This window comes from Zingiber officinale, chromosome 8A (genome assembly GCF_018446385.1).
Source record: "Zingiber officinale cultivar Zhangliang chromosome 8A, Zo_v1.1, whole genome shotgun sequence".
NCBI classification, from domain to species: domain Eukaryota; kingdom Viridiplantae; phylum Streptophyta; class Magnoliopsida; order Zingiberales; family Zingiberaceae; genus Zingiber; species Zingiber officinale.
In genome coordinates, this window is record NC_056000.1 from 2,876,300 (window position 1) to 2,889,276 (window position 12,977).

At 37.8% G+C, this 12,977-nt stretch overlaps 1 protein-coding gene across 2 annotated transcripts; it reads left to right on the forward strand.

Moving 5' to 3' along the window:
* Positions 1–11,006: 11,006 nt before the first annotated feature.
* Positions 11,007–12,740, forward strand: LOC122011906 (BTB/POZ and TAZ domain-containing protein 4-like). Of its 2 annotated transcripts, none has more exons than XM_042568337.1 (6): positions 11,007–11,175; positions 11,268–11,529; positions 11,608–11,735; positions 11,808–12,114; positions 12,190–12,503; positions 12,568–12,740. In XM_042568337.1, the coding sequence occupies exons 2-6, from the start codon at positions 11,293–11,295 to the stop codon at positions 12,695–12,697; spliced, it is 1,116 nt and encodes a 371-aa protein (XP_042424271.1). In that variant the 5' UTR covers positions 11,007–11,175; positions 11,268–11,292; the 3' UTR covers positions 12,698–12,740. The 2 variants fall into 2 exon arrangements, with proteins under 2 accessions (XP_042424271.1, XP_042424272.1); XM_042568338.1 differs by having other exon boundaries at positions 11,054–11,175; positions 11,254–11,529.
* The last annotated feature ends 237 nt before the right edge of the window (positions 12,741–12,977 follow it).

Genomic DNA, 12,977 nt, shown 5'->3' on the forward strand with positions numbered 1-12,977 from the left:
CACTTTACATTTCTAAAATATTTTATTAATAAATTTATTTTATCAATATGATAACAAATTATCATACCAATTCTTAGATTGACCGAGACAAAAATATTCAATATAATTAATCTCTTAAAACCTTTTTTTCCTGGTTGATTATTGATAATTTTTGTTATTATATAATGGTAAATGTTATTATATCGTGATGTATGTAAGTTCTTGGAGAGGATTTTATCTTATTTTTTAAAAAAATATTCGAGGTATTTTATGGTATTCCATTGAGAACATATCCTGATTGTATTATGGAGCCCACAGATTGTAATACTAGTACTCAGACAACTATTGCGATTTTAACTAATCTCGTAAAGGTAAATTTTAGTTTAATGAATTTATACTATAAATAATTGATAAATATAGGTAATGAGTGAATGTTATCATCATGGAATCGTGTAGGATTGTCATCGGCCTAAGTATGTAGAATTCTTTATCTTTTTTATTTTAGTTCATCTCTAGAATCTCTTAAACAAACCTATGAAAAAATAATTATGATATGTAATAACTCTAGAGTAACTCAAATATAAAAATTATTTTGATTTTTAAAGTATATTACATTCAAGAGAACTCGGGAAAAAATGAAATTTATTAATATCAGAGAGTCTATGCCATTTGATTATCCATCCAATTAAAAGTTGTATTTCAGAATTAATGTAATACATGAACGATGTTTGTTGCTTTATAATTCTTTGTATGCTTTAAAATGGAAACAAAAATTAATCATATTAATACAGTCATAGATATATATGAGATTAACTAAAGGCTGCATGCAACGGATCCTTCCCCGAGACCCCGCATAGCGAGAACTTCGTGCACCCAACTGTCCTTTAGTTGATCTCATATATATCTATAACTGTATTAATATGACTAATTTTTGTTTCCATTTTAAAGTCAACAAGGAATTATAAAGCAACAAACATCGTTCATGTATTACATCAATTCTGAAATACAACTTTTAATAGGATGGATAATCAAATGGCATAGACTCCTTGATATTAATAAATTTCATTTTTTTTCTCGAGTTCTCTTGAATGTAATATACCTTAAAATCAAAATAATTTTTATATTTGAATTATTCTAGAAATATTATATACCATAATCATTTTTTCAAAAGTTTGCTCAAGACATTAAGAGATTCTAGAGATGAACTAAAATAAAAAAAAATAGAGAATTCTACATACTTGGGCCGATGACAATCCTCTACGATTCCCTGATGATAACATTCATTCGTTACCTATATTTATCAATTATTTATAGTATAAATTCATTAAATTAAAATTTATCTTTAGAGATTAGTTAAAATCATAACAACAATTTGAGTACTAGTATTACAATCTATGGGCTCCATAATACAATCAAGATATGTTCTCAATGGAATACCACAAAATAGCTCAAATATTTTTTTAAAAAATAAGATAAAATCCTCTCCAAGAACCTACATACATCACGATATAATAACATTTACCATTATATAACAACAAAAATTATCAATAATCAACCAGGAAAAAAAAGGGTTTTAAGAGAGATTAATTACCATACCATGGCAATTTTTAACAATGCTTCATAAGCATTATAACGAATATTTTTGTCTTGGTCAATGGAACATCTAAGAACTGGTATGATAATTTACTATATAAAAAAAATTATTAATAAAAAATTAATAAATACTTTAGAAATATAAAGTGCATATCTCACCGCCAGATGCCGAACAACTTTGGATCTCAGGCCAAAAGTTGCAGCGCGAAGCCCTATTAACTCGCGCTTCTTATGATTAGCCTGCGGTGAACTTGCAAATTCCATGGTCGATTGGTTGAAAATCTTATCATGCTCCCCGGAAAGTGAGAGCTGTTTGACGATACATTCGATCTGCGATTTCGAATCATTTGAATGTAAAACCAAATATATTAGGAAAAGGATCAGGATCAGGCCAAATACCTCAAGAGTCGCATTCATCTGATTATCATAGATCTCATCGGCGAGGTTGCTGAGGACGTCGGCAGAGATCAATGAAGCGTCACCCATGTATTTCGACGGGGACTAGGAGACTCAGAGACTTGTAGAGGTTCGTTTTTGTAGACATAAGGTGTTTTTATAAAGGTTCGTTTCTATTAAAAATGAAGACACTCCATTTTTTTTTCTAATTTCTGTCTGCGACGGCTAGTTTTGCTCTCCAACTGCTTACTTTCCACGGATCAATTTATCTTTTCCATGGGAAAGGCACTGATCCAAGCTAGAGTTATAGCTAGAATTAGGCAAAATCAGAGTTTCGATAAGAGAAATACCAACCCTGAACGCTAAGGGCATCCAGAGCTTTTTTGAGAAAGAAAATTAAGACAAAGCCACGAATAAGATTTTTCAGGGGCTATACAAAGACCCCTGGTCTTAGGAAATCAGTAACAATTGTTGTATTCACTTTCCTAGTATTTTCTAAGATTTCATTGCGTGTAAAAGGCTTCTCCGCCTTCAGTGAAAGAGATTTTTAGTGAGCTTTCATATGCCTTGAATTAACAATCATCTAAGTTGTAACCAAGTAATTCTTGGCCTTTTATTGATTTTATTTAAGTTATTATTTCTATTTTATTTGCATTACTAATTTGAGTCCAAGGATCGAGGAAGGGGTTTTATTTTTCTGTTTCAGGCAATTTCCCCCCCCCCCCCCCTCTTACCGGCCCAACTACGCCAACAACGCCTATTGTCCCCTCAACCGAGACACGTCCCCACTAAGTAACTCTCCTCCAGTGACTTACCTTTACTTACCAATTTGCCAGTTATCCGATCCGTAAACCCAACTAGACTTCCTGCTAGATATCTGGTTGTCCCGTTGATCTATCTGGATTTCCCACCAGCTATCTGGTCGGGCCGTTGACCTAGCTGAATTTTCCGTCAGATATTCGATCGACCCGTTGACCTATCTAGGCTTCTCACCAGCTATTCGGTCGGCCCGTTGACCTATCTGGACTTCCTCAGACATATCAACTCCTGCACACTTGGTAAAGTGGTTAGATCACAACACCACATAACTTAACTCACATGTCATTAGTGCAAACTGTAGGAGTTAAGCTCAATCGAGTTGAGAAAGGTTTCGTAACATACAGGTGGCAAAATATTAGAATATCCTCTGACAAACAGTCGTTATTCTCTAACAGGTTATTGCGATTTCCTGACAATGTTGCCTCCTCAAAACAAAATTGCAAACAGCAATACAGCAAGATCAACGGGCCCATGCCCATGAGAGGCCATGAGCTGAGTTTCAGAGGTCTGACCTGCTCAGGGCCGATCGAGAGTATTCTAGGAGCTGTGCCCATGAGAAGTTAGGGACTGAGCCCTGAGGGTCCGACCGGCACGGGGTCGGCGGGGAGTAGACTAAGTCGTGCCAATGACAAGGGGTTGAACTCTTGGAGTCCGACCGACGCGAGGACCCGCCGGGAGTATACTGGGAGTCATGCCCATGAGAAGTGAGGGACTGAGCTCGGGGATTCGACCGGGGGGCGGGTCAGCCAAGAGTAGACTGGGAGTCATGCCTATGAGAAGTGAGAGACTGAGTGCAAGGGACGGCCGGAAGTAAACTAAGAATCATGTTTATGAGAAGTGAGAGATTGAGCCTTAGGTGTCTAACCGGCCCTGGGATTGGCCGAGAGTGAACAAAGAGCAATTACCTTAGAAAGTGGGGAGCCAAGTTTAGGAGACAATGGCCTATTTAGGCACGAACTCCCTGAACTTAATTGCCACCTTCTTTGAACTTTTGACCGACACATCGACCATTGACACCACACTGTCTTGGAGGCATACGTTGTATCACTATGTATCTAGGGCTCTATTACGTTCTGTTAGCAACCAAGGCACCAGGATATATTCTTAGAAAAAATATGTAAGATATGATACCCAAATAATAATTAAATATATTAGAGAAATAACTTTATTGGATTTTTTAGAAATTTTTTTATAAAAAATTGGGATTTAAACTGAGCCCTATGACTCGTTTTGAGGGAATGAATCAGTTGGACGGGAGAAAGCCTGTTTAGAATATCCCTTAAGTGGGAGTTGATTGATCTATTAGGCCTAATGTTAGATTAATTGACCTAGTTATAAAGACCTAGCTTATTCTCAATTTCTCATTTACCGATTCCCTTCTCCTCTCCCTCATGTGTCGACCTCTCCCCCTCCACTTCGTCACCAGCGCAGATTCGACCGTCGGCCCGCCGCCCCTGTCTTGATCTGCCCCGTCGCGCCTCCAGGTTGTCGATGCCAACTACTGCCTTCCCAGCCCTAACCATGGACACCAAGCATTTGCCGGGAGTCAGGCACCCAATCCCACCTTTTCGATCAAACCTTAGCTCTCGATTTCTACAGCTGCGCACTACTGCGCCACCGTTGTTGATCACTGCCATCCCAGAAGGGGCTACGTTGGGTTGCTATTGTTGTCGATCTCTCATGCCGCATCTACCACTCTCTTATCGTACAATAGCTAATATTCAAACTTTTTTAATGAAAGTCACTTGATATATTTTCATAAATATTAAATTTTTCTCAAGTTAGTCATCTATGCTTACTATCTCAATAATTAGTCCATAAGTTGTCTTAGGTATACATGAAGCAAACTGTATGAATGACAATATTGTCACATGTCATGTAACCATGTAAAGACCTGCTAACCAGCATGTACAGACCAAAGTCATATATCCCAACCACTTAAGGTTGGCTCCATGGATCCTATCACAGCCTAGAGTTAAATGTAAGCTATCTTGCAATACTACCGGAGACATTATCATTCCTAATTATAATAGGTAGAGTTCCCCTTTAACTCCAACCCCTCGTTCCTTTAATGATTATCAATTCAACTTTTCTGTTTTATCATGGAGTTATATTAGTCATTTTTTTTAGATGCTCTTAACATTTTGACCTACCAATAGGGAATATCAAAATAGTTCAAGGGATCTGTATCGGGGTAACAAGATATGCTCTACAATATAATTGACATGGTGACAAGTAAAGACAAAAGAAAATGAACTTCCTGTACAGTGACTAGCCAAGCGAACATAGTAATTTTGTTTTTAATATGAGACAAGTTCTTAACTAAGGGTTACCGAACAAGTAAGTTAAAGCAATGAGCCAAGAGTTGGAAAGGATGGATTTAGTAAAAGTGATACACAGGAAACACAAATATAAAAACATTTTGTATCAAGCACCATGCTAGTTCTATAGTTCATAACAAAAATCAAGACATGCTTCAACAACCTTCCCTATAGGTCATAACTATTTTAAAATTCTTAACTAAATAAAGATGAATGCAGAAGCTATTTCTCAATGAGCCAAACAATATTAATACCAAGTAACACATACAAAAGGTTCACAAGGAGTAGATTGTCATCTAATTCTTTTGTGATTCTAATTTCATGTCCAAATAAAAATCAGATCCGCCTACATTTCCTCAAGATAGTAATCATGATTATAGATCTATCAGACCTAATAAAAAAATATTATTATATTCCTCAACTTGGCATTATGCCGTTCCGCATCCAGATTTTTTTAAAAAAAACTTACTTTGATACATAAACCCAAAAGCCTGAAGCTCCATGTCCATGTCTGGAAACCCAGAGCAACTATGAAAATAATATAAAGTAGAGTTTTTCTTGGTATATGGACCTTATTGCAACATTGATTTAATATAGACTATATTGCAATTATTACCCACGATATTTAAATCACTTCTAACGATAAAAGTTTCTTGTTCTCCTGTTCCTTCAACCTTCAATATTATTATATTAATTGACTAAACTTATCTTATCTTTGATCATCTTGAAGATCCATAACATCTTAACCTACCAGTATGGAAATATCAAGCATAATTCAGGGGTTCTACATTAGTGTAAAGATGTATTATATTAATCGACTAAACTTATCTATCTTTGGTCATCTTGAAGATCCATGACATCTTAACCTACTAGTATGGAAATATCAAACATAATTCAGGGGTTCTACATTAGTGTAAAAATGTGTTTTCTACATATGGTAGTCATGGTGATTTTTCCTGTAAGGTAACTTGCTAATGCTATTTCATGGATATGTAGATTTTTCAAGCAAGCATAATTATTTTTATTCCCATATAACATGAGATGAACGCTTAGGACTTTTTGCTATCTTCTTAACGGTTATTGGGCAAACATATTAAAACATTGCTTAGAAAGGAGGGTCATTATGAAAGATACAAATATAACAATATTGTGTATCAAACATCATGTGGCCCTAGAGGGTATAATAACAATGTCATTTTCCCTAGAGCCTACCCAACATGTTACAACTTTCAATAATAAATTCTTAACTAAACCGATATGATTACAGAAGGCAGTTTCAATCTGTCAAAACAAGGCAAATGTCAATATCAATTCAACCTCACAAGCTATTTGATATACAGAAGTGCACATCAAATGCTCACGCTTAAAGAGAGACACTTTTACATTTACAATTTCATGCCCTCATTAAACCCGAATCTATCTATACTTCCTTGAACATGACAATCAAAATCACATCTCTCAGGCCCAAGCTAAGAATAAATTCCAAAGCTCCATTCCGTGGAGATGTAATGATTATTTACCTTGCCATCCCCAGGAAAAGCAATAAAAGAAGATGATCTGAGCAAAGGAACCCAAAGAGAGGGAACAGCATACTGACTCAAAAACAATTGGCTCATGAGTTTGAAATCAACAAACTGGGAAAGTCAAATTACCTCGTAGGTATTGTCTTTGCCTACTCCAAAGAAGGTATCTTTCTTTCCAAAGGAAGGTCAGTAACATTTCTTATTTGCCTTTTGTTATTTATAATGGTAGATATTTATTATGATTGCTAATGTTAAAAGAATCCTAGATGGGCTTCTCAGATGCATCTCCATAGTCAATCGCATATATAACTCATATGCCCTATGACGTTATCTGACCCTATATACACTTTTTAAAACCTTCATAAGACATACATATGATGAGTAAAATAGGTACTGTGGAAAAGTTAATAGCCAACATAATCATATTACTACTTCACATATATTCATAAACATAACTAAATTCATGATTCTAATTTGAAGAGGTAAATCTTACACACTTGAAGGCGGGCATGTTCAAGTAGCATGTTCCATCATGGCATTTAGAACTTGTATACATATATATCTTTGCATAGTTCGGTCATGGCTACTCCTACTGGTGATACATGCAACATAATTCATTACTAGCAAACCTTTAAACATCAATAAGGAAAACATTAAACTAAGCAAATGTGAAACATTAAACTGAACCAATGTTCGAGCTATCCTCTACCACTAAGAAGGTGCAGCATCAACTTTTAACTTATCTGTTACATGAGTTGGAAGATCATACCACTAGATTTACATAGTTACTCTAAACTGTACATGATCAAAGTGCCCCTAATCGAATTAGGAAATTGTCCTAACCCTTAGATCAGTGACCAAACATTTGTGGTAAGAATTTGGAACAAGAATTGTGTCGGTTATGCTACAGAATTCAATTAACACAACCTTAAAACTAAATTATGCAGCATTAATTGAAACTCAAGAAGAAGCAGGTTCAGGTATATTCAATACATTAAGTTATGCATACCCACATACGGTGGATCCATAGTGTCATAGTCTCAACATCAAAACTAAGGAAACGACAACTAAATGTATATCTTGATGTTTTCATAAAGCCACAGAATGCTAAACGATCAGCAATGAAAATTCGACCCCATTAGAATGCCCCCAAATTCCACCACCTACCTCCACCTTTGAATCAAAACAGTCCAGCGACAAATTGGAAAACATCATAAATCTGTAGTCTCCACAAAACCAAGCAAATTTCATCATCGAACCCGAAGAAAAATCAACAACCTCAGTTAGGACTAAGAAGAGAAATGAAATTCCCAAATCCTCTAGATCTGCATACCATGGTTGAATCCCAAAGGAATCTGAGCACTCGGACCAACCAAAAGGGAAGCCCATACTTACCTATGCGGCAAACACCAAGAGACTCAACCAGGACACAGAATCTCCCATATCCGTTTAAGATCCAAGGAAAAATCGAACAAACACCGGTGCTCCAGGAAGAAGAACAGTTACTCTTGACTGCAATACCTCACATAAATACAAAGTAACCGATAAACCTTCAAATCATCGCCGAAATCCTGAATAAACGAACGATACAACAAGAATACGGCACCAATTCGGCTTGAAACCCTACCCGTACCTACAAAGGGAAGAATACTTGCCAACTCATGGTATCAAAATAATCAAGCAAATACCGAGATCGTTGCTAGATCTGCAGCTTCCGTAAAGCCAAGATAGATCCTTCATCAAATCTGAAAGAATCAAGCAACGGAAACCAAGACTATCCAAGAAAACATCGAACAACAGAAACCGAGCTCCCAGAGGAGCAATCTGAGCTCATCTACGCGAAATTCACAGAAAAACTCAACGGAGCACAAGATCGCTAGCTTCCGTGTAGATCCAAGGCCCTCAACCAAAACAGCATAACTAAATGAGAACAAGCGATTATTCTGGACAACAAAACCCCCAAGAACACTACAAAATCGATAAACCTGCTCACAGTCACCTAAATTCGTGAATACCGCACGAGACACACAAGAAAACCTTCGAAATCCTGCATTATCCTTCCTAGGAACCCTACCAGCATCTATAGAGGGAGAATACTTGCCTTCCTTGCGATTTAGAGGAGAGATCTCAACTTCGGAATGATTCGAACCTTCAACCCCAACAGCCCACCGTCGAAAGCTCTAGTCTGCAATGGTTGTGCCACCGGCAACCCTCACGTCCAAACAAGGAGGCACGCCGGCGGGGGTGGCCGGGTGGGTGAGGAGCAGTGATGAGGATAACGGTCTGTTTGTGAGAGGGTGAGGGAAGGGGAGGGAAGAGAAAATAAGGGGAAGGGAAATTTTGAAACTTGTTTGGGGAGTGAGAGAATCTTCATTTCATTATCTATGGAAAGAGATATTTTTTTATATCATTGGAGTGTAAGGAAGGGAAAGGGAAAAAAAATATTCTAATTTTATCTCTGTTTTTAATAGTTTAAGAAATTTTTTAATATCTAATTTTCCAATTTCTAATTTTACTTTGTCGGAATCTAATTTTCTCGTCTTCTTCACAATTCACTTGTTGCCAAAACATCAGAGGTTGAATTGAAGGGAGAAATTATTTTTGCTATCAAAATTTAAGAAGATATTCACTATTTTTTAATTTTGTCATCAAAATTTAATAAATTTTTAAATAATAAAAATTTTCGTTATCCGTGTTATCTTTTAAATTTTTTTATCTAAAATTTTTAAAATCATTATTTTTATTATTTCTCATTTAATTATTTGATTATTGATAATTTGTTATTTTATTATGAATAGTATAAAAAGATTAATTTTTTATTAAAAAAATAATTAATTTAAATGATAATATAAAAATTAATTTTATCACTAAAAATATTTAATTTATATTTATAAAATAAATATTAATATTATGAAAAATGTCTAATTTAAAAAGTTAAAATATTTTTATAACTTTATCTATTTAATTTTCATTCCCTTTCCTTTCCTCCCAAACAAAGTAACATTAATGAACTTTCCCAAACAAGGATAAATTAAATACTTTACTTCCCCTCACTTCTCCTTCCTTCCCCTTTCGTTAATAAACCACATCTTAAACCTATTCAATTCCTTCAACCACATCTTAAGAGGGTAAGAGAGGAGAGAGTGACGGCGGCGGAAAAAAAAAACAAAAAGAATCGGGATGATGGAATGCTTAGGTCTCTTTATATATATATATCGAAAAGGTCAATTTAGTTACAGCTTAAAACTATTCAATTCCTTCAACCACATCTTAATTAATATTTTTGTAATGCTTCCTTCAATACCGAATGAGTTTAACCTCATAGACCTACGTGTTCATTTCCAATCCCGAAATTTTCTTACAAATTCCTAGAAAATCTTATAAGTTTCTTTAATTAGCGCCTATTATTTTATGTTAACATCATCCGTGAGACCTTACATGGTCGGTCCTTGAAATATTTCCTTACATACAGTAATATTCTCTTATAGGTAATTACGATTTCTTGACTTTGTTGTCGTCTAACGCATTCTGTCCCGCCCGAGTATGACTAGGGGTAGCATGGGGCGATAGGGAGTTGGCATACTAGAGAGATCAGATTTGGATATAACCGAGCTATGGGAACTCGATCAGTCAGAACAGGTCAGACATTACCCGGTTACCTACCATGCCTCGGACCTTGATATCTCAGATCTGGGATCCCGGTCTGTGAGAACCCAACCGAGTACCATGTCACTGTTGTCTTCAGACGATCCTACCTCTTCTACTTCCTAATTATCGTCTGTCACATCGTCTTGACTTCTGACTGTCACGTCTCTTTGACTTCTGACTATTCAATTTTATCAGACTCCAATATTATGCACCGTATCACAATTTCGTATCACAATTAATAATCAAAATAAAGAACACTCGTCGTAGTTGACCTGCCACCTATCCTTCCCATCTATCTGTTAAACCGTCCCTAATTTTATTAATATTTAAGAAATTATAGAATGTCTCCTATGCCATATGAGAACTCACAACATACTTTTTACTATTTTTAAGGGAGAAAAAAAGATAATGCGATTTCATATTAGACATGATAAGGCTGCTCCCACTGTTTTGCAAGATAATAGACTCAAGAAATCTATTTGTTGAGTATTGGCATTATCCATGTTGATCGTCTAAACTAGACATGATGAGGCTGTTCTGACTATGTTTGGCGTAGTCTGACATTGTTATTTTAGTCAGTTGCCATCTTTATTGACAGCTAATATTACTACAGTGGGAGGCTAAAAAGAGGATAATTTTTCCACCAGAAGATTTTGGAAGGGAACGACACGGCTAATTCTTGCATGTCAAAGGATGTTTCATGGTTGATAAACAAAGATTAACCTTAACATGTATAAAAGAAAAAGATTAGCCTCTGGATTTGCATCTTTGTCCCAGCTTTACTTTGTCCGAGGGGAGAAGAGGAGGGTCATTTCACAATTAATCATCTCATCAAGGGGGCTCTGAGATCTCTTGCTGGATTGTAAGGAGTACCTCTTCCCCTTCACAAATTCCAGGTACTTTCTTTTTTCTCTGATATCGAAGAACAGATCTTTTGTTAGCTATTCTTGTTTGATTGAATGGGCCAATGGAAGTTTTGTAATTGAAGCGACGACGAGCAAACTAATTAAGGCATGGAAGAGCAGAGGAGGGAGATGAGCATGGAAAGGTGTTGCCCGCAACCGCCCCCGTTGCTCGGTTTAACAACCAGCAGCAAGCATGTTGAGCCGAAAATGTCCCACGGCAGACGCTCCGCCGCCTCCGGGAACTCGAACGCTGATCTACTAGAAAGGCTTTTTTCCGACGGCTATCGAGCTGATGTTTCGGTCTACACCAATGATGGAATCGTCCCTGCCCATGCCAGCATTCTTGTAACACCCTCCTCCTCTTCGGAACAGAGTGGAAGTTTTTGATGAATTTATCGTGGGACTTGTAACAATTGACGACAGGGCATAGTTTCGCCGGTGCTGAAGAGCATGCTGAGGCAATCCAAGAGGCGAGGCCGGAGGGCCATCTCCGTCCGAGGCGTTCCTCACCGTGCAGTCCTCGTCTTCCTTCGCTTCCTCTACACGTCGAGGTAAGAATTCAAAGTAATGCTGGAGTCAGATTTTTGGCCGTGCAATGAGGCGTGTGGTGTTGCAACTGATAGCTACGAGCAAGAAGAGATGGACCAGTTCGTGCTTCACCTGCTGGTGCTGGCGCATGTGTTCATGATCCCCTCTTTGAAGGAGGAATGCGCCAAGCAACTGGAGCAGGGCCTCCTCACAGCAGAGAACGCGGTGGACGCGCTGCAGCTCGCGCGGCTTTGCGACGCGCCTCGCCTCTCCCTTCTCTGCCAACGGTTGATCGTCAAGAACTTCAAGCAGGTGTCCGCTTCCGGCGGGTGGAAGGTGATGAGGGAGAGTGATCACAAGCTCGCAAATGAGCTGCTCGACTCCGTGAAGGCTGCGGATACGGTAATTCTGAAGCTCTTTTGCGTACAGCTTAAGATTTGAACTTCGTTGCCTTAAGCGAATCGTACGACTCATCAGAGGAAGTCGGAGACATTGAGGATATTAGAGGAGAGGAAGATTTACCAGCAGCTGGACGAGGCAATGGATGCCCTTGTTCATATATGCACAGATGGATGCCGGACGATCGGCCCTCACGGCAAGGTTCTGAGGCAGAACGCGGAGCCGTGCATATTCCCGGCGTGCAGAGGATTGGAAGCCTTAGTCCGCCATTTCGCCGGCTGCAAGAACCGAGTTCTTGGCGGATGCACCCACTGCAAGAGAATGTGGCAGCTGCTTGAGCTCCATTCTCGGCTGTGTTTTCTTGGTGACGGCTGTAAAGTCCCTCTTTGCAGGTATTTTGTATCACCCATCCTTCACCGATTATATGGGCATAAATAATCTTATGAATTATTGAAGGAATTTTAAGGAGAAGTTGAAGCATCAGAGCAAGAAGGACGAGCTGAAATGGAAGTTGTTGGTGAACAAGGTTATAGAGGTGAGGAGCTTCTCCGGGACACAAGCGCACTCACCCACGGTGGTTCTCTGACAGTGGCTGTTTTCGTTGTTCCTTGTCACCATTGGAATGTAATGAAAAAAAAAAAAATCAGGTTGTGGCAATGAATTGTGTAGTTTGGAATACATGTTGAAGAACAAGGAATCACAAACCATACTAATTAAAAACAATTTAATATAAAGCAAAAACCACCGAATTATCCACACGAAGTCACTGGCAGAGTTCCACCCAAACTCCTGGAGATCTGAACTATAAATGGAGGAATTTAGTGTAGTTCCAGTTAATTTAGCTGGAGATTGACCTCGTGTTTCAT